The sequence below is a fragment of the Danio rerio genome, chromosome 5 (assembly GCF_052040795.2).
Source record: "Danio rerio strain M-AB ecotype USA chromosome 5, GRCz13ab, whole genome shotgun sequence".
NCBI classification, from domain to species: Eukaryota; Metazoa; Chordata; class Actinopteri; order Cypriniformes; family Danionidae; genus Danio; species Danio rerio.
The window spans coordinates 18,368,924-18,392,384 of NC_141025.1; the positions used below are offsets into that span (position 1 = coordinate 18,368,924).

At 34.3% G+C, this 23,461-nt stretch overlaps 1 protein-coding gene across 34 annotated transcripts in view; it reads left to right on the top strand.

Moving 5' to 3' along the window:
- Window positions 1-23,461, top strand: part of fbrsl1 (fibrosin-like 1) — a 571,252-nt gene that overhangs the window by 357,515 nt on the left and 190,276 nt on the right. For all 34 annotated transcript variants that reach the window (NM_001443006.1, XM_087252062.1, NM_001443007.1 and 31 more), the window contains 1 exon segment: window positions 12,442-12,471. In NM_001443006.1, coding sequence (NP_001429935.1) covers window positions 12,442-12,471 — 30 coding nt within the window.

A 23,461-nucleotide genomic window follows, 5' to 3' on the forward strand; every position in this document is an offset into this window, starting at 1 on the left:
AGTCGCTTTTAATGTGGTCCGGGATGCGCAACGCTTATTGTCTTCCCCCCCTCGGCGTGCGTGTCTATTAAAATGCTGCCAGGAAAATGTTCTGAAATATTAGACAGTTCCTCGCGTTCCCATTTCAGCTGAAATATATGAGGCCAAAACCCGAAGCCACAGGGTCCAGAGCGAGACTCATGGTGAATAAATCACACCCGCTCGCGAGGGAGTCTGTAAATAAAGCACGCACAGCCAATGTGAAGAAAGCTGTTTAAATGTCAAAACCATCTTCACGGGAGACGACAGGAGAAGCTGTAATGTCCAATGTAAACAAAAGACGACATTTTATTGTATTGCTCACTGCGCCCGTCTCACATGTTTTTATACTCTGGCAGAGTCTGCTGCATTTAGCACAGGATTTCATTTCTTTTTTTGTAAAATTGTGTATAGCGTAATATTGTTTTAAATTACATTAAATACATATACTAGTATTCATTTATACTACACTTTAAAAATAATGTTTAGACCAAACAAAAACATTAACGCAACAGTTTGCATCAATATATTCAAGTTACGACAACATCTAACAAAATTTAGACAACACATTTTAATATGTTAGCCAGATTACCTTTACTCTTCAATCAGAGGTGTTTTTACATAGCATGTACTCCATTTTTAAGTCGTGTACTCAAAAAGTTTTTTTTTATTAAGATTTAAAACTATTAAGCTTTCAAGTTGAGAACCTCAAATAAATTAGGTAGCTGAAATTGTTTAGATTTTTTGCTTGTTTTTAAATTTACTGTTCATTTAGTTGCTTGTAAGAAACTTGTTTTTTAGTTGCTATTTAGTTGCTTGTAAGAAACATTTAACAATTTTTTTTTCTATTAAACCACAGATTTTCATTGTTTTACAAAACAAAAACATATATTGTCCCATATAAACACTATCAAAAATTACAAAAAACATCAGTGTGTAGACTTAAAAATACAAAACAACTTCATGAGAAGGAAAAATTAAATTATCAAATTATTTCCAATTTCTTTGGGTTGCTGCAAGTTAAATATTGTTTTAAAATAATTGACATATTTTTACCTTTTAAATTAGCAGTATTTTTAAGTTGATGTAATTATCAATATTTATCTGTTTTGAAAACTTGTTCTGGCAACTTAAATGTTTAATTTAATCAGCAATTTAGAATTTTTAAGTTACGACAGTATATTAAACTATGTGGTAACAGACCACTTGTGTGTATGTATTGTATGTATATATTGTATGTTACATCATATGTTATTACCAAAATGGGCTCATTCCGAAAACATAGCCCTATATACATGTAGGGGAATTACCAACCTACGTCACACATGACGTTACACGGGTTCAACCGTGCATTCCGGTTGCAAAAAAAGACCGGTTGCAACAGCAGACATGTTGGGTTGTGCGGTAGGATGCCAAAACCTAAATTTTACCGTACACCACACTGCTTTTAATGCCAACCGTAGACATGTTTGGCTAACAGCCATTATAAGAGCTGAATGGAGTGAGGACCTAATTAAAAATGAAGGACTCTGCTGTTCTCATTTTATATCAGGTAAGTTCACGCTCTGCTGAATTATACACATAACTCATTTTTGATTGCAGCAATGATTTCAGCAAAAACAGTTAAATACCTGTATGGTTAATTAAACTGCGGACACTAAATGCTTAGAATGAAATGTAAACATGTAACTTATATATAACTTACACTTACCCCGCCGTACAGGTGCAGTTCGCTGTCAGAATGCAGTTGTTTTGTATGTTAATGATTGCCCAGGCCTTGTATAGCTCTGTCTTCTTTCCTTGTCTTTGGCTAGGCAGAACCTCGGTTTTTAGCACTACACAGTTATGAATCTGGTAATCATGGAACATTATTTCTTGCACATGACCACACAGAACAAAATTGTTAGCATCCAAATACTTGTGGGCCTTTAACTTCTCTGTTGTAAAATTGCTTGGAGTTTCAAAGAGTTGGATATTTCGGGCTGAATACTTGGGCATTTCGTCTTTTTCAATATCCATTGGGAGGGTGCTATCTATAGCTATTTATGGACCTGTCAGACAAACGGCGCTCACTTTAATATTAATTTTTCCAAATAACTATGATTATCACTGGGTGGGTCATTATGTATATGTATATATATGACCTATATATGAGACCTTTAAACCTTACACAAAACACCTTTTCGCCCTGATAAAAAAAAAAAACTAATAATAATAATAATATATATATATATATATATATATATATATATATATATATATATATATATATATATATATATATATATATATATATATATATGTATGTATGTATAAATATATATATATATATATATATATATATATATATATATATATATATATATATATATATATATATATATATATATGTATGTATGTATGTATGTATGTATATATATATATATATATATATATATATATATATATATATATATATATATATATATATATATATATATATATGTAATCAATATAACTTATTTCTAATACAACAACAAACTTTGTACTGCATTGTTTGTCAGTCCCTCTTTGTAAATGCTAGTGCTCCTATTTTTTTTTTTTTCTGCAACCTCGCTGCTTGTGCATCCTGAATGTCTACGAGCTGGTATTTCATCTATACATTTCTAGAGATTGCGAATTATGTAGCCAGAGGTACGTATGCATTTTGTCTTTAAACCAAACGCTATTGGGCGGTATGACGCTGTTCCTTTTTGCGCTTACCAGCTGACCACTTACTTCCATGTGGTTTGCTTTTTCACTGTTACCAGTTTGTTCAGTAGCTTGCCATGTACTTTTTCAGACTTGGGTCAATCTGTGCTTTTGAAAACACTATTGGTTGGGTTTAGAAGAAAGGAGGAATGTGGGTCAGTCGATCGGTCAGCCAGCCAGCCAGTCAGTCGACAGCACCCCCTGGTGGATTTACGCGAGAACACCAGGCGAGAGAAATTTGAGATCTCAAAAGCGTACACAGCAGCTTCGGTGGATTTGTGAAAACAAAAACTGCAAAAAACATACCTCCTGGGACATATTTGGCATGCTTCAGAAATGTATATATCGATAGGTTTTCAGAACAAGCCAGGGTTGTAAATATTAGTGTTAAAATAAATTATTTAAATTCAATAACTTTAAATACAATATTTAATGCTATGTTTATTATAACATATATATTGTAATATAATATATGAATATAAATGAGACCTTATATAAAAAATGTTACATAATTTTTGTACTGTGTTATATAACAGTACAATAATTTAAATAAAATATAAAAAGATATACCTAAATATTATGTAATATACAATTATTTATATAATAATACATATAAGGGTGGCATGGTGGCGCAGTAGGTAGCGATGTCAGTGTCACCTCACAGCAAGAAGGTCGCTGGTTCAAGCCTTGGCTGGGTCAGTTGGCATTTTTGTGTGGAGTTTCCATGTTCTCCCCATGTTGGTGTGGGTTTCCTCCGGGTGCTCCGGTTTTCCCCACAAATCTAAAGACATGCACTATAGGTGAATTAGGTAAGCTAAATTTAGTGTATGAGTGGGATTGGGAATATATGTATGTTTCCCAGTGATGGGTTGCATAAGTAAAATAAAACATAAGTTCTTTCCGCTGTGGCGAACACAGATTAATAAAGGGACTAAGCCAAAAAGAAAATAAATGAATGAATGAATGAATAATTCTACATATATGTGTAATTACATATAATTATTATGCATACTTCACTAGTATAACATTTCACTACATGTGTAATTATGCATGTATATACATATGTATTCATTGTATTTTATCATATATTGTTGTATTTATTTTACATCTATTTAGCACTGACTGTTCAAAATGACCTTTTTACCATATTAATCTAGCATAGCATTTGATTAGTAATGTGCATTGCTAAGCACTTCAATTAGACAACTTCAATTAATTTTGGGACCCTCAGATTTCAGATTTTCTAGCATAGCATGAAATGGTATCGAAGTATTCCAGCAGAGTTTTTTTCAGTGTCGTGCTCTTTTCACTGTACTATTTTTGAAGGCTTGCCATTGTGTTTCTCACTCCAAATGCGTCTTTGTTTCTCGGAAATTCAAAAGTGTGTTTTCAGTCTGTCTGTTGTGAATGAATTTGCTTCATGTCTTCCTGTTTGTGTCCTCTTGCTCTCTGCTCACATCTACCCTTTTTCTGTTCTGGCCCTCTTTGGGGTTCAGTCGGGCCTCTGTTTGCCGCATAGGATGTAGGTGTGACTGATTATACTGCATTCAAAGTGCACTTTAATTCACACCCTGAAACTGACACACAGTCTTATTACAGGCTAACAAACATTACATTTAAAGAGTTGTTACCAACATGCCCATGTAGAGGAGTGCAGGGGCACAACTTAACACTTTGTGACTTTCTTGGGTTTCTGTGAAACTATTTGGGATTCCTAATTTCTTATAATTTGTCCTTTTACAAACATGTGATTCTGTTTCATAATTACACAGTGTTTTTTGTCATCATTTACAGCAAAAACATATATATGTAAAATGTGACAATCACAAGTAAAACAATATACAAAACAAGCTACTTAGCAAACTGACCACACCAGAAAAGTTGTCCATATAGAGCTAGACAGATGAGGTGAACTTATTCGATTACAAATCATAAACAACATTACATTGTTTTGTGATATTTATTAGGTGTTTTGGAAAAAAGTCATAAAATAATCCTGTATTCATTGATAATATGGCTCTGTAAATATTAGTGAAAAGGAACAAAAGTTGTTGGAATCATACTGCCCCGTAAGATTCATTTACTTTGAAACTCCAGTCAAATGCATTTTATTAATTCTTTATTAATTAACTAATTTCTGGAGGAGCATGCGCATGTTTTGACAATTGTAATTCAATAGTGAAAATCATTCAGCATAAAACCAAACCCTCATAAATATCAAGCTTATCCTTCCTTTATTATCTCTGGATGTCAGCATCCCTCCACCACTCTAACACCTGAAAAGCCAATCTCTACTTTAACCGAGGAGGAGTGTTCAGTTGCTAGGCTCGGACTCCATCTCTGTCTTTCCTGACTAGGGGAATAACACGAGTTAGGGTGTCTCCGAGCTCAGAGCCTTTTCCCTGAAAGGCACACCGAATATGCTTATTCTTTATTAATTCATATATCTGTAAGATGTATCTCGTAAAAAAAAGTATTACAATATAGCAGTTTTTGATTAGTATTGTCCATTGCTAAGCACTTCAGTTAGACAACTTTAAATATTTTTTGAACCCCCAGAGTCCAGATTTTCAAATAGATATATCTCAGCCAAATAGTACCCTATATTATCCTTTCCAAAATGAATACCAATAATTAATGGAAAGCTTGTTTATACAGTTTCATGTGATCTATAAAATGGCCATTTACAATTGAAGTCAGAATTTTTAGCCCTCCTGACAGATTTCTCAACACAGTTTTAATAACTCATTTCTGATAACTGATTTATTTTATCTTTGCCATGAATGACAGTACATAATATTTTACTCGATATTTTTCAAGATAATAGTATTCAGACAAAAGTGCAATTTAAAGATTAGGGTAATTAAGCAAGTTGTTGTATAGGCAAGGCACATTTATTCATATAGCACATATACAATGGTAATTCACAGTGCTTTTCATAATCAATAAAAATAATAAAGGATTGAAAATGACTAAAACAGATTAAAATGTGCTTAAAAAGGTTATAAAAAGAATGAAAAAGAAAATAAAGACATAATAGTGTGATCTGTCAGACTAGCACAGTGATCATTCCGTAAAGGTACAGCTAAACAGATGTGTTTTCAGTCTTGATTTGAATGTGCCTAACGTTGGAGCACATCTGATCCTTTCTGGAAGCTGATTCCAACGGCAGAAGGCGCAGTAGCTGAAAGCTTTGACTGAACTCTTAGAATTTCTAATGTACTTGTTCCTAAAAATCTGAGTGATCTATTAGGTTTGTATTCAGTCAGCATATCTTTAATGTATTGAGGTCCCAGGCCATTTAGTGATTTATAGACAAGTAGTAAAACTTTCAAATCTATTTTGAATGTCACTGGGAGATGCAAAGACCTGAGGACAGGTGCTCTTATTTTCTGGTTCTAGTCGGAATCCTGGCAGCAGCATTCTAGATGAGCTGCAACTGTCTATTTGGGAGGCCAGAGAGGAGTCCATTACAGTAATCCACTCTACTGGTGATAAAACCATGATCAAGTTTCTCTTGTATAGTATAATGATGGTTTGTTCACAATAATATTTACCTGGAAATGGTTTTAAAAATATTAAAAAACTACTTTTATTGTAGCCAAAATAAAACAAATGAGACTTTCTCCAAAAGACAAAATACTATAGGAAATACTGTGAAAAATACATTGCTCTGTTAAACATCATTTGGGAAATATTTGAAAAAGAAAAAAGTATGACTGATTTTGTGGTCCAGGTTCACATGTGGTCAAAAAAATATTCAACAAAATCTTCAACAGATTACACAGTGTTGATATGGCAACTAGTAAATAAGCTTTGTTATGTTAGCATGTGTGGAAATGTTCAATCCACGTGCACTATTTGTCCCCGCTCACCTCTATACAGTCAAACCCAGCGTGCCTTTTGTTGCCATTACTTTCTAGAGCGGGAGAACTGTAACCACTGACTGAGCTGTTTGCTTTGAGCGGTTTGACATCCACATCGCCTAACAAGAAAATCCCACCTGAATAAGAGCATGATTGACAATCGGCTAAGCCACTTTGTTTGTGCTAATGCCTTGGACCCACAGTGGATGACTTGTGACAAGTAGAGCTGAGCAATTAGGATTTGTTTAGCCTGTGCTGCGCGGGACAGGGACTCGATGAATGGCTCGCTCTAATCCACGGCACAGACGCACACAAATGTACATGAAACATCCACACACACAAAGGCGCCGCTGAACTCTGCTGAATTTCCATAGAGCACATGCAGCCTTTTGAACTGAACAGTGCAATGAGAGTTTTTCCGTGTCCCTGTCTGTAGTATTTTGTCTAATCTTTTATTTTGTGTGCAAGCTATAGGAAAATGTGTGGTAAAACCCTGTGTGGGAGGTTGAGTGTAGCCTCGGTATATACCGGAAAACGTAAAGACATTCACACACACACACAAACAAACAAAAAAAGACACTAAAACTGTGCTTATGAGTCTGCTGGTCAGAGTACAATCTGTGGTTTGAGACTGAAAAAAATATACTTTGAATAGTTTAGTAAAAAAAAAAAATTATATGCAAAAAAGATAATGGGCAGCAAGATAGATATGTTTCTTCAGCGTTTCTTTTCATTCATTATAAAGGGAGGCAATAGGAACCTTAATTAATTAGTTTGTTAATTAATTTGTGTATTTAAGTCCTGAAAGAAAATGTCAGAGTAAAAATAGTAGATTTTCCAGATATGCCAGATTGGAGACAATGTTTATTTATGTAGTTATTATTTTAAAGTCTGAACTGAAAGTTGCTGAGACTTTTATTTCAGTATGTTGATGTACTTCCAACTGAAACTGGAATATTCAGTAGGGGGCCATTTTGTCCATCTTTTCCTAATAGCAAACTAATGATAAGAGAGGTGTGGTTAAGATTATTGTGGCTAAAGCGTCAAACTGAACTTTGAAGCGTTTAAGATTACCAAGATTTTTATTTTATTTTGTTTGATCGGATTGCACAGATTAATTGTTCATTTAAGGCAGGGGTGGCAAACTGCATAGACCTACACATTCTAGTTCTAACCCTGCTTCAATAAACCTACCTGTAGGTTTCAAACAAGCCTAAAGGACTCAATTAGTTTGATCAGATGTGTTTAATTATGGTTGAAACTAAACTGTGCAGAGCTGTGGCCCCCCAAGAACTGAGTTTGACACCTGTGACCTAAGGAATATCAATGTGTGCTAGCAAAATATACTTTTTGCATGTTGATTCCACACAGACTTTACATTTATTTTATTTCAGTTTGTCCACTTAGAGACAGACAGACAGACAGAGAGACAGACAGACAGACAGACAGACAGACAGACAGACAGACAGACAGACAGACAGATAGACAGATAGATAGATAGATAGATAGATAGATAGATAGATAGATAGATAGATAGATAGATAGATAGGTAGATAGATAGATAGATAGATAGATAGATAGATAGATAGATAGATAGATAGATAGGTAGATAGGTAGATAGATAGATAGATAGATAGATAGATAGATAGATAGATAGATAGATAGATAGATAGATAGATAGATAGATAGAATTTTGTGTATTTCTCATTTTAGTTTGTTAACTGTTTCAGTCAATGTAAGTACTCCAGAGTAAATACTTTGTTTGTTTTTTTGTTTGTTTTCAGTCCAAGGACCTTTGCAGTACCTCTAGTTTGTGAAATTTCAAGTCCAATCACACAAGGAAACACTGCTAGTTTACATATTGTCAGAAACCTAAAAAATTCATACAAATTCATTTGATATAATTTGTATAAAAACATACGACAGGGTTCATACAGTCTTGGAAAACCTGGAAAAGTCATGTAATTTTGTCAAGCTATTTTCCAGGCCTGGAAAAGTTTAGGGAAAAACAAATAAACAGAGTATTATGGGAAAAGTCTGGGAAATGTATGTCTTATGAGAACACAAGCCAACATTTGTTGTTCCACAACAAAATTTGTTGTTCCAATTGGGTTCCACACAATTCCTTCTTGTTGTCTTAAAACAAATTGATTACGTTAACTTAATAGTTTTTACAAAGTTAAGTAGATTGAAGATAAAGAAATTAAGTTATCCCAAAAAAAATCATTAAGAACTGTGCTTTTTCAACTCGTTTTAAATAAGTAGTTTGATTTAGCAGCAAAAGTAATTTTTTGAGTTCAGCAAGGCATTTTCTAAAAACTATTTTACACATATAAAAATTGTTACAGTTATGTGGAAGCTGACATCAGGGAGTGAGAATCCAAACGCAGGGTTATTAAATGGAATGGTCAGGCAAGCAACAGTCAACACAGGAGCAAACAGATGTATATTGGCAATCCAGAATTGTAGTCAATAAGCAGGCGAATGGTCAAAAGCAGGCAGCAGACATGAATAAACAAACAAAACAAATTTAAAAATCGGTACACAACAAGACTAGGCAAGGAAATGCATCGTAATGTTCACAGTACAGTTTAACAAGACTGAGCAACTTCTGGGTGTTTGTGTGCTGACTTTATAGTCCATGTAATCAGTTTATGAGTAGCTTCAGCTGTGCTGTCTGCAGTCATGAGGATCCAGGCCAGGTGTATAAGTGGTGCATGGCTGGTCCTTGTAGTCCTTTTAGTTCTATGTAATGTAAATATTTTCCAGCGATCTATGGTTAGATCGCTGGTTATTGTGACAAAAATAAACAAACTATGAACAAACTTTATATGCTGTGATCAATTTGAATGTGCATTTTTTCCTATTTTTACATGTACAATACGTAGAGGTTACTTAAAACATTAGGTTGTGGATATTTACCTGAAAAGTCCTGGAATTTTAGTTGTAAAAATGTATATGAACTCTGATATGATTTTTAATAGGAGACTCCTAGCTACTCCTAACACTACATCTACCCCTCATTGGTGGATCGGATGAGTAAATGAGATACAAATTAGCCATTTAATTTAAAAGTTACAAATTGGCACAAAAAAATTGCTTTGGAAATTTTTTTACCAAAATTCAGCAATGTGACTGTAGTTGTGCATAACTGTGAAAAAGGATCTTTGTATAAATAAATAATAATAAAAACCATACTTCCATGACCATTATCTTGATCTAATTCGCAAAATTGAGTTGACCAGTTAGAAGTCGTCTTCATCAAGACAACTTGAATATCTCTTATTAATAAAAACATGCCAATGCAAATACAAACAAACAATCACGTTCTAAATGAAGTCTAACACAGGCTGAATGAAAAAATTCTCGTTTTAGCAGAACAAGGGGAAAAAAGCGACCTACGAATCCTCATTAAGAAAACAAAAGTGAGTGGTTGTGATCAAGCCTTTAAGTGCAAATGGCTTGTAATTGCTCATTTGCATATGCATAATTGCAGTCCATTTATGCCGCAAGACCCGAAATGTCCTCCACCACTTGTTCAAATGAAAGGCTAGAAGCGCAAGAGTGTGCAATAATGGCCTGGCATGAAAAATTTATGGAGGAATACGGCACTCCAGCGCCTGCTAAGTGTTATACAGGGTATTTTGTAACATAGAGAGGGAGACAGTGTATTCTAATTAGTTTTATTTTATTTATTAATTTTTTTGTGAATATTTTAAAGTTTATGCTGGTGGCCATTTTATGTGCTCCGTTGTCCGTTTATTTTTTTTGCACCCTTCGCTTTTCTCTTAACTTCGTCTGTCTGCTGGACGGAGTGATTCTGCAGTGTTTCTTCATAAGAGCATTTCTCGCATGAAGTGACACACATTTGCTAATAGATTGCCAGTGGGATCCATACTTAATGTCATTTTAATTCAAAGTCAGGTGGATTTTGATAAAAACATTGTGATTTTTTATACTATTCATTATGTTTGTTCTTCTGAATTTTCAGTACATTGGAAACTTCCAAAGAATAAAAAAAATCATAATAAAGCAAAATAGTTGTCAAAATCTTTGAAATAAAAATACATTAAGTGAAGCTTTTTGTTTTGAGGTGTGCATTTTTATTTAACAAACTAATTGATTGTTTTATTTTATTATTTTAATTGTTTTATTTTATATATTTATTCTGTGGTCATGTCTGAAAATAATTTTAATAATTTATTTTTTATTTATTTTTATTATTGTTGTTGTTGTTTAGTTTAGTTGATTATTTTCTGTTATTTTATTTCAGTTTATATAAAACAATATTTTATATATAAAAAAAAGAAGAGGGTTTAACTTAAAGCCAAGGCGCAAATATTTTCAAAATGTATCTATTTTATTTATTAATTTTATTCATTTATTTGACTAATTTTATTTATTTTTATTTATTTATTTTTACACAAAAAATATATTATTTGTATGGTAGTTTTGTTAAACACATTTTATGTATCAAATTGAATGCATTTTTTTGTTATTCTGTTATTTAATCAAATGAGAAAATATGTTAAAACTGTTTCACAATGTAAAATAATAATTAACAATTTTATGTCTGTTTTTATCAAATGTGTATTTTAACAGAAATTTTCCATAGCCTGTAATTCAGATGTGTTTTATTACCGATTTATTTATGCTTTCAAATCAACTTGTACTGTATATCCTGTTTTCAGTTTGTTAACCTTGGAGAGAATTGTCATTTTCACACTTTAAGGAAACATCAAACAGTTTTTCACTCAAAAATACAAAATATAAACAATTTATATATTGTATTTTTTAAGGAAAATTGGTTTGATATTTCCTTAAAAGTGTTTACATATTTATATTTTCATATTTAAGTTGTATTTTCCTGTTATTTAGGATATATTTGATATCTGTGAGAAGATATTATTTGAGAAATGTTTATAATAATATAATATAATATAATATAATATAATATAATATAACATAATATAATAGTCTTTCAGTGAAATGTGACATACAGTGGATTATCTTTACTATATTTAGTAAAGTGTTACCACACATAAATAAGTGTTTTAATTAAAAAAAATTTAATGTTATATATATATTATGTTTATAATTAAGTTTAACTTTACTGTTGCTTTGGATGCATTTGATATCTGTAAGATGTTACTTGACAAATGTTAATAAATAATAATGTTTGTCAAGAAATTGGTGAAACATTGAAATGTGACATACAGTGTTCATCTAAAATAATACTTTGTTTACAATAATTACAGAGTAGGGTTCAAACTTAAATAATAAAAAAATAAAAATAAAAAAACATGTACCAAGGGATCCAATAATAACTAAAAATAGTCACTTACTTTATGTTTTTCCAAAGCTCCGGCTTCCTGCTATTGTGCCCTATAAAACTAAAGTAAGAGACCATTTTAGATTTTAAAACAGGAAATTCACTTGTTTGAAATTTTGCCTCTCAGTGCTGACAAGCTGTCAAATAGCTTTCACCTTTTTCCCCCACAGTAATTTACCAGCATTTCGTCCGTATACGAATAATTTCTCCCTTAACTTTCAATCTATTATCATTCATATTCGCCTCAAGCTCCTAGAAAAAGATGGAAAAGTTGGATTTTCCGGTGTCTTACTTTTGAACCGTGTCACCCCCTTTCAAATGTATCACTTTATCCCCTTCATCACCTCCGTTTTTGTTGAAAGGTGTCACAGAAAGAACGAGAAAAAAAAAAGGCAGAGCCGTAAAAAATCATACCTGAACCGATAATGAGGTCGGAGAATGAATGAATAATTCCCTCATATCTTTTTTCTTCTTCTTCTCACTATCTCCTTACAGTGTGACAGCGAGAGTGACATCGATGACAAGGTAAGACTTCTTTTCATGAGTGTTTGTGTGTGTGCGTCTGTTTACTTAAGACTGATTTCGGAGTTTATAGTATGAAAGGTTGTTGCCTGTCTTGAGCGCGTGTTTGTGTATGCGTGGAGATGACAGAAAATGGCTGCCAGTCTTGTGATTGTTGATTATTTGCATATTACAGGGATACAAAGGAAAGCTCGGTGCGATAGAGAGCGAGTACACTTATTGGAGAAGTGTTTTAAGCTTTCTTGCGAGGTGTCATTGTGTTTTGGTGTGTCGCTTCAGCTGCTTTGAACTTGTTTGAACTAGAAAAGAAAAGTCGTCCAGTGTCTTGATGTTTTTGCTAGTTAATTTTAGGGAGGAAGAATTGTTTACATCTTACTAAAAGAGGTGAGCACCCTCTAAATGTGAAGAAAATGTGTCTTTAGTTGGCTGAAGTTATTGTGAATCTTCTTTTATTTTAAATGAAATGTTTTTGAAACATGGTGTGCATGTAATGTTTTAACCAACAGAATGTTGTAGGACAGCTAGGGAACGACCACAACATTGAAAATAGATGTTTCTATGTATAAATTAACATAGGTCTATTATAAAAAGGGTAATATCGCTTTTCTCCCAGACATTAGGATGTATGCTGTTTAATTGTATCTTTTCTGAGCAGAACTTTAACTTCAAGGATCATGGTATAAAGCCCCAAAATACAAAATAGTCTATTTGGATATTTATATGAATCTATATATGGATATTTGACTTATAGCCAATATCCAATAAACCCATGTGATCATGAACTTTTTGAATAGTATATTTAAGTAAAATTTTTATATATGTTTTTTAAATGAATTTTAATACGTCCAATTTATTTATTTATGTAAACAAAAGTTCCGTAATATCAGAACAGCCTCTTCACTCTTGTGTATTACTCCGCCCACATAGAGTGACAGCAGCTCAATAAACTCACTACAGTTTGACAAATATTGCAGCTGTTGGACAACATATTGTACTTTTGAGGCTTTTTAGGCGAGAATGTAGTTGTTTAGATTGCAACTATGCAGTTTATTTATAAGGATAGTGCTTATTTTAAATATTTATAATTTTGGAGATACAGCATCCATCAGCCTGTCATATTAAGCTGAGCAAAAACAATTGATGTTCTGCCACAAAATAGCAAAAGAGACCATATAATAAGTCCTTAGAGGAAAAAAAAACTCAAAACAGGTAAGTGACATTCTAAGTTGATCTCTCTCATCTGTATGTTGCAGTGCTGTATTTATACCATAGTAATTGTAGTGTATTGAGTGTGAGATGGGACTCACATATCAGAAATGTATGTATTTTGTGTTGGCCACCCTTCGTATAACCCTGAGTTACTTTTTAGTTGGCCATCTGTTTGTTTCTAATACGTATCAGATTTTCATTACCGCTGACTAGTTCAGTAAAAAGAAAGAAAGAAGAAATGCCTGTGTGTTTTTAAATTTTTCCTTATCTTAAACACAAAAGTAATTTGGTTGTGTTTGTGCTGCTTTGGCTTTTTTGGGGGTTAATTATTGTGATATCACTATTGCAACAGAGAAATATCTGTAGACTGATGGCATTTCATGCTGTTCAGCCTTTTAATCTTAAAATGTCAGAGGAATCACCTGTTTGTCATCATTTTAGACATTACGCTAGAGAATCATTCAAATACTACCGCTAAAGTGATGTTTGTGAAAGAGCAACGATTCCTGCTGTTCTGACGTAGATGTTATATGTATGGCCTAAGAAAGTAGTTCCTCTTACAGAAGGGTTTTTAAAACTATTTATTTGATCTTCTTTTTTATATAGGCTTACATGATTATGCCATTAAACTGTTGTATAATCCCAATATCACACGAGTAGCAGTGCGATATGGCTTTATATCATAACAGGTTGGACACCACCCACCATATCGCAGCCATATCGAACTGCTACGTATGTGATATTGCTCTTATATATATATATATATATATATATATATATATATATATATATATATATATATATATATACACACAAAAATTGTTCTCACAAGAAATTGTTCTCACAAAACATAATAATAATAATAATAATAATAATAATAGTAGTAGTAGTAGTAGTAGTAGTAGTGGTATAAATAAACAAATAAACAAATACATTATTTATTTATTGTTAATTGTTCTCATTAACTATGTATTTGTTTTTATTTTATTAGTTTTGTTTTCCCAGAGATGGGTTGCAGCTGAAAGGGCATCCGTTGCGTAAAACATGTGCTGGATAAGTTTGCGATTAATTCTGCTGTGGTGACCCCAGATTAATAAAAGGACTAAGCCGAAAAAGAAAATGAATGAATGACAAGTGTATTTGTAAAATAATATTTTATTCTTTAATGTATTTTAAAATACTTTAAGTAAGTATCATTTTAAACAAGTTTACATTACTCAGAATGGTGGTACACCCAAAAAGTAAAAAGATGTCATGTGCATTTCATTAAAAAAAATAAATAAATAAATCATTTGATCTCTTGAAAATAGGACGTTTGCAAAGTTTTGGTTAAACAGAGAAGAAAGAATCTCTATCTTAAAATTTGACTTAGTGTGTTAGTGTATCTTTAAAAAAAAAATAGAACTGCTCTCTGCTGGTACAGGTTGTTTAATTCTGTGTAACATCCACGCAAACATTTCACAAGCTACTCGTGAGGTGTTACATTTGCATATTTTTTGCAAAATAAACAGCAGCTCCAGCCATATAGTGATGGATAGATAGGCCTCCGATTATACCATTATGTCTAATTTGTTATTCAAATGCACTCTGGTCACGAATGCTTTCGAGATTTGGTTAGCGGTTTGTAGGTTGCCAGATCTTTTCCGGTGGAATGTTTTTTCCCGGCACCTTTAGCGCTTGTTTATCTTTTAATATTGATAACCCTAATATGTCTGTCACCCATATAAACAGCATGTAGCTCCAGTGGAAGTGTAACACGTGTTAATTCCCCTGCAGTTAAGCAATTACTCCCTGCTAAATGAATGTGATAGCATAACTAATCTCCTGTAAGCCAAGCTCCCAGTTCAGTGGAAAACGTCTCCGGCGCGCTCTATAAATAATACATTGATAGCGAGCAGCAATTTGCATTAACCGCAGCTCACGCTAGTCAATAGGCTTTTATCTCTCTCCTCATTGAGGCAGATGGTAAGAGAAAACCTCTTTGGATTTGACACGATGAAGAGAGGGACTTTTAGAGCCTGCTATTCTTTTAACACTAGTAGGCTTCAGAGGAAAGAGAAATGGGGTATTCCACACTTATTTTGGGGCCATTTACTTTCTTTGTTTCTTTCTGGGTCTCATTCTAGCAGCACATGTTCATCATATTCAAATGTGGAGGATTTTGCAAATGGTTCTTTATGTTTATGTGATCTTAAGCATTTTAAACGGATCGTTACAGATGTAGGGCTAATAAATAGAAGTAAAATAGCAAGAAATTGGAGCCAAGTTTGAAAAATATGATTTACAAAATATCATCTTGTGATTAAGGAAGGGCGATGTCGACCAATTTGGCATCGTACAGTGTCTAATGTAAAAACATTGCGATGGACGACGGCATCCTCGTCATAGGCGGAGGTGAATTAATTATTTATGAATAATTAATTAATTTATAACAAACCATTATTTGTAGCCTACCATTTCAACTACCTGACCCGCATGGTTTTTGTTTTACCCATAAACAAATAATAAATTAATAAAGTTAAACACAAATGACCACCTGTTAATCACTTTTTCCGCAGGACTCTGGCATGAATAGGCAGAGTGATCTGTGTCATTATAATGTCGTAGACAAACTTGATTGGTAAAAAAGATGCAAGACCAACAGCAACTAACCAACAGTATCTGAGGTTTTCACTAAAATTACTAAGTACAGGTGTGAAAGGGAAAGGTTGCAGCAGTGTACTGACGCTGTAAGACGTTACCTGATAGATTCAAAAGACCGAAGAGTCGTTAGATAGAGACCAAATTAATTAAATATCACTTTTAAAAACTATAGTGAAACAAGATCCAGCGGTACATCCTTGATAAACTGTCCAACATGCCCTGCTCTCTGGAGCTCAGACAAGCGCACGATAGTGTGTGTGTGTGTGGTCAGGTGATATGCATTTTCAGCGGACGGAGGGCTGTTCAGAAATGCTAGGTAAAACACGTCTATTGGCCCAACCCTACTTGTGATAGTGTTTTAGTTAGTTTTAATGTAATGTAGTGTAGCTTTTGATTTAGAATTCTCCCCTGCTGTACCAAACACATACCAGATTTTTACATACATATTTTTCTCAATTATTTTTTGCGATAAAAATGATATTTTGTGGTGGTAATTCCCAGAAATTTACGGACAATTTTGCAATAAAAATATATATTTATAAATATAAAAAATTATACACATATATAACACCTACTGATTTCTTCACAACATTCCCAACAAGCATTTTTTTTAAAGATGTCTAACAGATGTCTAAGACAAAATAAAACAAGGATAATTTGGGCTGAATCTAATAGACGTCTAAGAACAGGTCAAAACTAGACTAGTCATCAAAATAACAGAAATGAATGACCACACTTAGAAAGTCTGTTTAATCTGTTTATTTGATGACTAGTCCAGTTTTGAGTTATTCCTAGATGTCTATTCGGTTTGGTTTAGATGTCTGTTAGATAAACAAAACTATTTGCTGGGTATCTCCTGTTGTGTATAACAGAAGATTATAAAACCATTTGAGAGAGCCTGAGTAATAAGCAATTTCCATCTTTTGGCTGACTGTTCCTTTACGTCCCTGAAGTATAATAGATACCTACTAAATTTTGGAGAAATACTGATGCGCCAAAAAAAGGATTCAGATAAAGAGCTGAAGGTTTCTTTATCATTGTCCAATCTTTCTTCACAGACACCTTTAAAAGAAATCATTTCCTTTTGGAAATACATACAAAAAGCAGCTGTCAGCCATTTCAGAACAGGAAACGATTGTTCCAAAAAAAATAAAAAAGACAGAGCAACGAACACACACATAAAAAATCATACAATACTACATATGAATAGAAATATGAAATGCATTATCTATCACTGAGTTCTAAAACTTTTGGCCACAGCTGTCTATGCAATTTCAGGGACGGTTCTAAGCCTCAGGTGGTATCATCTGTCATGCACCACATAAGCTGTTTCTTTGAGCAAGTCGTGATGTCTTTGTTAATAAGTGGACTCGATCTACACATGAAGCAATTTTATTCAAATCAGCCCAACTGATTACGCCCCTCCGGCACACCTGCAGGCGGTTTTATCATGTAGTAATGTGTAAAAACGCACTGAGAGAGAATGTCTCCATTCTTCCTGTAACTGTTCAAAGGAGCTATTGTTCAGGGAAAGACACCTGTTGCTATTCAACAGGAGAGAATGATTAATACTTTAGGTTAAATGGTAAATGTATATAATTACAACAAAGCCGTGTTTATCCTTTCTTTATTCAAAGCAGTTTTGAAATGGCAAACGTCATCTTGCTTGTGATCGGTGGTTAAAAAGTGCATAGAAAAACACATGAGGAATTCACCTGCAGACCTACTGTAGATGGAAAAGAGCCGTTGATCATCTTCTGATTGCCTTTAACCACCTCTTTTATATTTACATTTAGTCATTTTTAGACACCTTTGTACAAAGTAGCTTACAATTGAGGAGGCATTCAACGATTCAACAAGAAGAGGCAATACACACAAGAAGTGCTAATTATTCTAAGGAACAGTTATTGCTTAGAGAATTGAGTGCTAGAGTAATGCTGCGTTCTCATAAGCGCGAATGACACTGCGTGAATTGAGCGATTTGCCCCGTGTTAACCAATAAGGAGCTTGCTCTTTTGGGGGCGTGATTATGACGTATCGCCTTTTGTAGATGTCCTGGGGGAAATCCTCCAGCCGACATCGACAAAAAGTTCATCAAACTTGGCTTGGCTCTGTCAGAAGCACCGCTGAAAGCCTCCGTCATCCAGAAAGAGTTTCTGGAGGAGTTTATGAGCTCACAGAGCTGGATGCACCTCTGAAAGAATCTAGTGTACTCTGTTTTTTAGCCTTCATAAAGCACATAAACACTGTTATTTTCATCATGAAATTCATGTTAGCCATTTAGCAACGAAGCTAAAGTCACCGGGCAGACAGAAGCCCTGACCATCACGCGAATCCGTGTCTGTTCTGAAGTGAATTTGACGCACGAAAGAAGCAGATTTGATGCACAAATAAAGCAAGTAAACTTAAATGTTCACGCAGCTATTTACGCGCGAATATCACGATTTATCCGCGCGTTCCCCGTCTGGTGTGAACACAGCTTAGGCCCCCTCCTTATGGTGTGTTCACACCAGACGGGAACGCACGAATAAATTTGTAATAAAAAAAAAAATAAAGTTTTTTTTTAGAGAGAATAGATTGTTTACACTGGTGGTTTGTCAGGCCCACTCATCAATTTAGTTTATTCAATTCCTACATATGCTGGAAGTGAATAAACTAAATTGACCAAATTCTTGTTAACGCACATTTCTAATTAGTCATTCACATGGCAGCAACTCAATGCATTGGGGGGGTGGGTGGGGGGGACTAAAAAATATGGGACAGTAAATGTAGCTTATCCGAGCTTCATGCCAAAGTGATAGATCGAAATCCCTGTCTTCCGTTACACGCACACCCAACACCGTTTATATCCACGTCCCAACGAGCGGCACCTGTGTAACAATCACATCATCTCAAACCTTGAACTGAAACAAACACACTCACCGCTGATAGGCAGCACATACACACACACACACAAAGCCAATAGACTGCAATGCCACACGTAAGGTCATAGGTCTTTACTTTTACTACAAAAAGTGTAGTCAGTACTTCAAATTTTGGTATTTGCCATTAGAATTTGCACTTGTACTTGAGTAAAGGATGTGTGTACATTTCCCCTCTGTGTACGAACTGTAATACAGTGTTTTTGGTTCTTTTCATGGATATGTAGGCATAATCTCAGATCTTTTTGAAAATGTGTGATGTAAAATATTCTGATTTTAGCTTCATAGCAGTCACGTAAACATTACAAGTTTTTATTTCTTACATTGTTAGTAGAATATTTGCATTAGCGATTATTCTGATGATGTTATTATGGAATTCGATGCTACAGTTTCACTTTTGCTAATGCAATAAGTAAATCTGGCCTCATAAATGAAAAGAAGTTACAAACTGAAGGCCATAAAGAAGTGATCTTGATTGTTGTTGTAGCCTGAACATGATCCATTTGGTCTTGTCATGGATTTCCACAGTGGCGTGACTCAGGGACAGAGCTGTCAGGTGTGATTCTTTCTCACCTGACAGCCCAACACTGAAAACTGTCTATTTTGTGGGGCAGCTTAAAGAGATTTGTGTTATTTCATTCCTCTTGTATCTCTGTCCGTTACATCAGTGTGACAGCATGTCACATAACACACCCAGCCATTTCAGCCACTTCAGGTAAACACAGACATTTTTTCCCCTTAACTGAAGGGCTTTAGAGCTGACAAGCGTTGCTGTCTTTTTTGACACCTAACCCTTCTCCCTCTCTCAATTTAAGCTATTTGTCCTGTCAAATATCATGTTGTTCAGTGTGACACTGAAAGCATTAGCACCACACGCTTGGCTTTTATCTTTGTGTCGCCCCCAATTTGAAGGGCCACCGCTGTTTAAAGCCTGGCTATTTTTTATTAAGTCTGTTACCTACAGTCTTACATGTAAGCGTCATGCTAGGAGGTTTTACAGATCGTAATGATACAATGTGGTTTTTGAGTGCATCAAGCTGATCAATGAAAATGTTGTTTCTTAATGATTTGACCCATAACATGTGAATACTAGAGACAATTGGCTTATTTGGCTTAATTGAGTTAATATGTGAGATGTGATATGTATGCTAGCATTTTGCTTTAGCATGTTTTAACATTTTGTGCTTTAGCTTTTTTCTCCTTTTTTTTATATCCTTTCATACATGTAAAAGTCCACATTTTGTGGTGTAGCGTTTGTTTCTTATCTATTAGTTTTCTGAGCGGTTGATTGGCATATTAATTTCTTCGGGTCTTATCTCAATGTGATGAAACTGAATGACATTTTATTTACATCTCATTTAATGAAGGCAAACCAACAGTGATAAATCATTTAGCATCCACCTGAATTTCACTAAACATACTGTACAAAGTATTCTTCATGTTTACCTGCAAAACCAGTGCATTTTTGTGTTACTGTTGTTGTTTAAAGAAACTAAAGACAGCAAAATCATCTGTTTTCATGCACAAACATGAAATAATGAATAAATAAAAAATGCAAATGTACATGGTACTGTACTATAACATTTTTATGTGTTTTTTCATGCTACAAATTATAAAAAATACTTAATTAATTTGATTTTGTTGATTGATTGATTGATTGATTGATTGATTGATTGATTGATTGATTGATTGATTGATTGATTGATTGATTGATTGATTGATTGATTGATTGATTGATTGATTGATTGATTGATTGATTGATCAGATGGTCGGTTGACTGGCCGGTAAGTTGCTTTGGTTGGTTGGTTGGTTGGTTGGTTGGTTGGTTGGTTGGTAGGTAGGTTGGTTGGTTAGTTGGTGGGTGGGTTGGTTAGTGGTTGGTAGGTTGGTTGGTTGGTCGGTTAGTCGATTGACCGGTTGGATGGTGGGAAGGTTAGCTGGTTGGATTGTTGGTTCAATGAATGATTGGTTGGTTGGTTGGTTGGTTGAATGAATGGTTGGTTAAATGGTTGATTGGTAGATCGGTTTGTTGATTGGTCGGTCGGTTGTTTGGTTGGTTGGTTGGTTGGTTGGTTGGTTGGTTGGTTTGTTGGTCGGTTGGTCGGTTGATCAATTAGTTAGTTGTTTGGTTGGTTGATTGGTTAAATGGTTGGTTGGTTCCATGAATGGTTGGTTGGTTGGTTGGTTGGTTAAATGGTTGGATGGATGGTTAGTAGGTTGATTGATTGGTTGATTGGTTGATTGATTGATTGCTTGATTGATTGATTGATTGATTGATTGATTGATTGATTGATTGATTGATTGATTGATTGATTGATTGATTGATTGATTGATTGATTGATTGATTGATTGATTGATTGATTGATTGATTGATTGATTGATTCATCAGCTGGTCGGTTGATTGGTTGGTTAAATGAATGGTTGGTCGGTTGGTTGGTATGTCGGACGGTTGGTTGATCAGTCGGTTAGAAGGATGGTTGGTTAATTGATTAATTGATTTATTGATTGATCCATTGATCAGAAGTAAAATATTTTTCTCTGATTTCACAATTTAGAATTTAATGTAATGCTTTACTTGATTCTTGTAATTAATTGTGAAATTGACTTATCATTTTCTAAGTAAAAAAATGCAATAAAATAAAAAGTTCAGAACATATATCCTTTAGTCCCTACATTTGTTATTTTCATGGGGGTGTTTACACAACATAATGTACTAAAATCAGAATACTATTTTTTTTTCCTTTCAGCAATGTTATAACAGCATTTTGTTGGAATTTTCTCCTCATTCATTAATGTGGGATGAGTTATACACTCCACTCTAAAATCAATGACCATCTCTATGGTATTGCTTTTTGTTGATCCTTGATAAACCCTGATGTCCTTTTGAATCTTTTTGACCACAACATCAACTGAAAAATATCCCAATTTTAGTACATTTTAGTCATAAAAGCATACTACTCAGCGCACATATCTACAGTATGTACGGCTCTGCTCCTCTCGCTACAGACCTGACAAATGATTTCCCTACCCCTTTTTTTTAGTGCTATTTTGCTCCCTTGCTCCTCTCCACATCGTTTTGAAGATCTGAAGGAGCTAATGATCTGTAATGTACCCTCTACCCCTAGACCCTTCTCAGCTGTCTTTTCTATCTCTCCTCTCGTCCTCTTTTCTCATATTCAGTCATAAACAGGCCACCCACAGGCTTGCTGACAGGCCTCTAATAGTTTTTTTATGGAGGTGAAGATGGAGCGGCTTAATGTTTCGACACAAGCAATCATCGCTCCTCATCTCTTTAATGAAATTAGATTAAGTGCACCTGGGGAAGGGCTGAGGAGAGGGAGGCCGAACGCCGGTTAGGACGCTAGCTTTCATTTAAAACCAATTTGCCTGCAATATTCTGCCATCAGCCTGGGATTCAGCATGCAGTCGGAGCGGAGGGTGAATGAGATCACACTGGCACAGACGGGTTTAATTCTCTTCCCCGCGGGCGGCGTGAAATTATAACTGACACATTCGACACACACTTTAATATGGAGATGCCATTTTTCTTCTGTCCAGCATGGCTTTTATTCTCTATCTTCTTTTCCGCTTTTTTCACCTCACTTCTTTTCCTCGCTTTTTCTACAATCTCAGTCTGTTTTTTTTTTTTATCTTAATGTCATCTTAACGTTACCTTTCTTCGAACCACTAAAGAATGGATGCAGTTTTCTTTTGAATCGTTGTGTTTTACGCCTGTTACCAATGCTGTCGTCATTGATTTGAGAAAATGTATTTTCTTTGAATGTCAGGAGTTACATCTGGTCCATGTTTTCCTCACTATTTTGTGGTGTTACTCATATGATCTGACCCAAAATGGAGTTTAAAGATGTTTCTTGTTGATCTTGTGTTTCTTTATGTGGATGGTGCATTTCAGTCATTTTTTTAAGTGCATGTGGTGGATTTACTTTGACATGCCATTGAAAATATTTGAGTGTTAAAAGAACAGATCAACTGAAAATAAAAGTATTTTTCACCTAAAATGTTGTAGTTGTTCATGTCAATATGTTAGTGTTATCTTTGAGCTAGTATGGGCCAAAGTTAGCATTTAAAACATATGAACAGCTTTAAGGTTAGGATTACTTCATTTTCTCATCAAATCTTATGGCCAATCAAATGCTTTCTAGCATTTGATACATCCTGCCACTATCATGCTATTGTGGATTCCAATATTGGCCATTTAT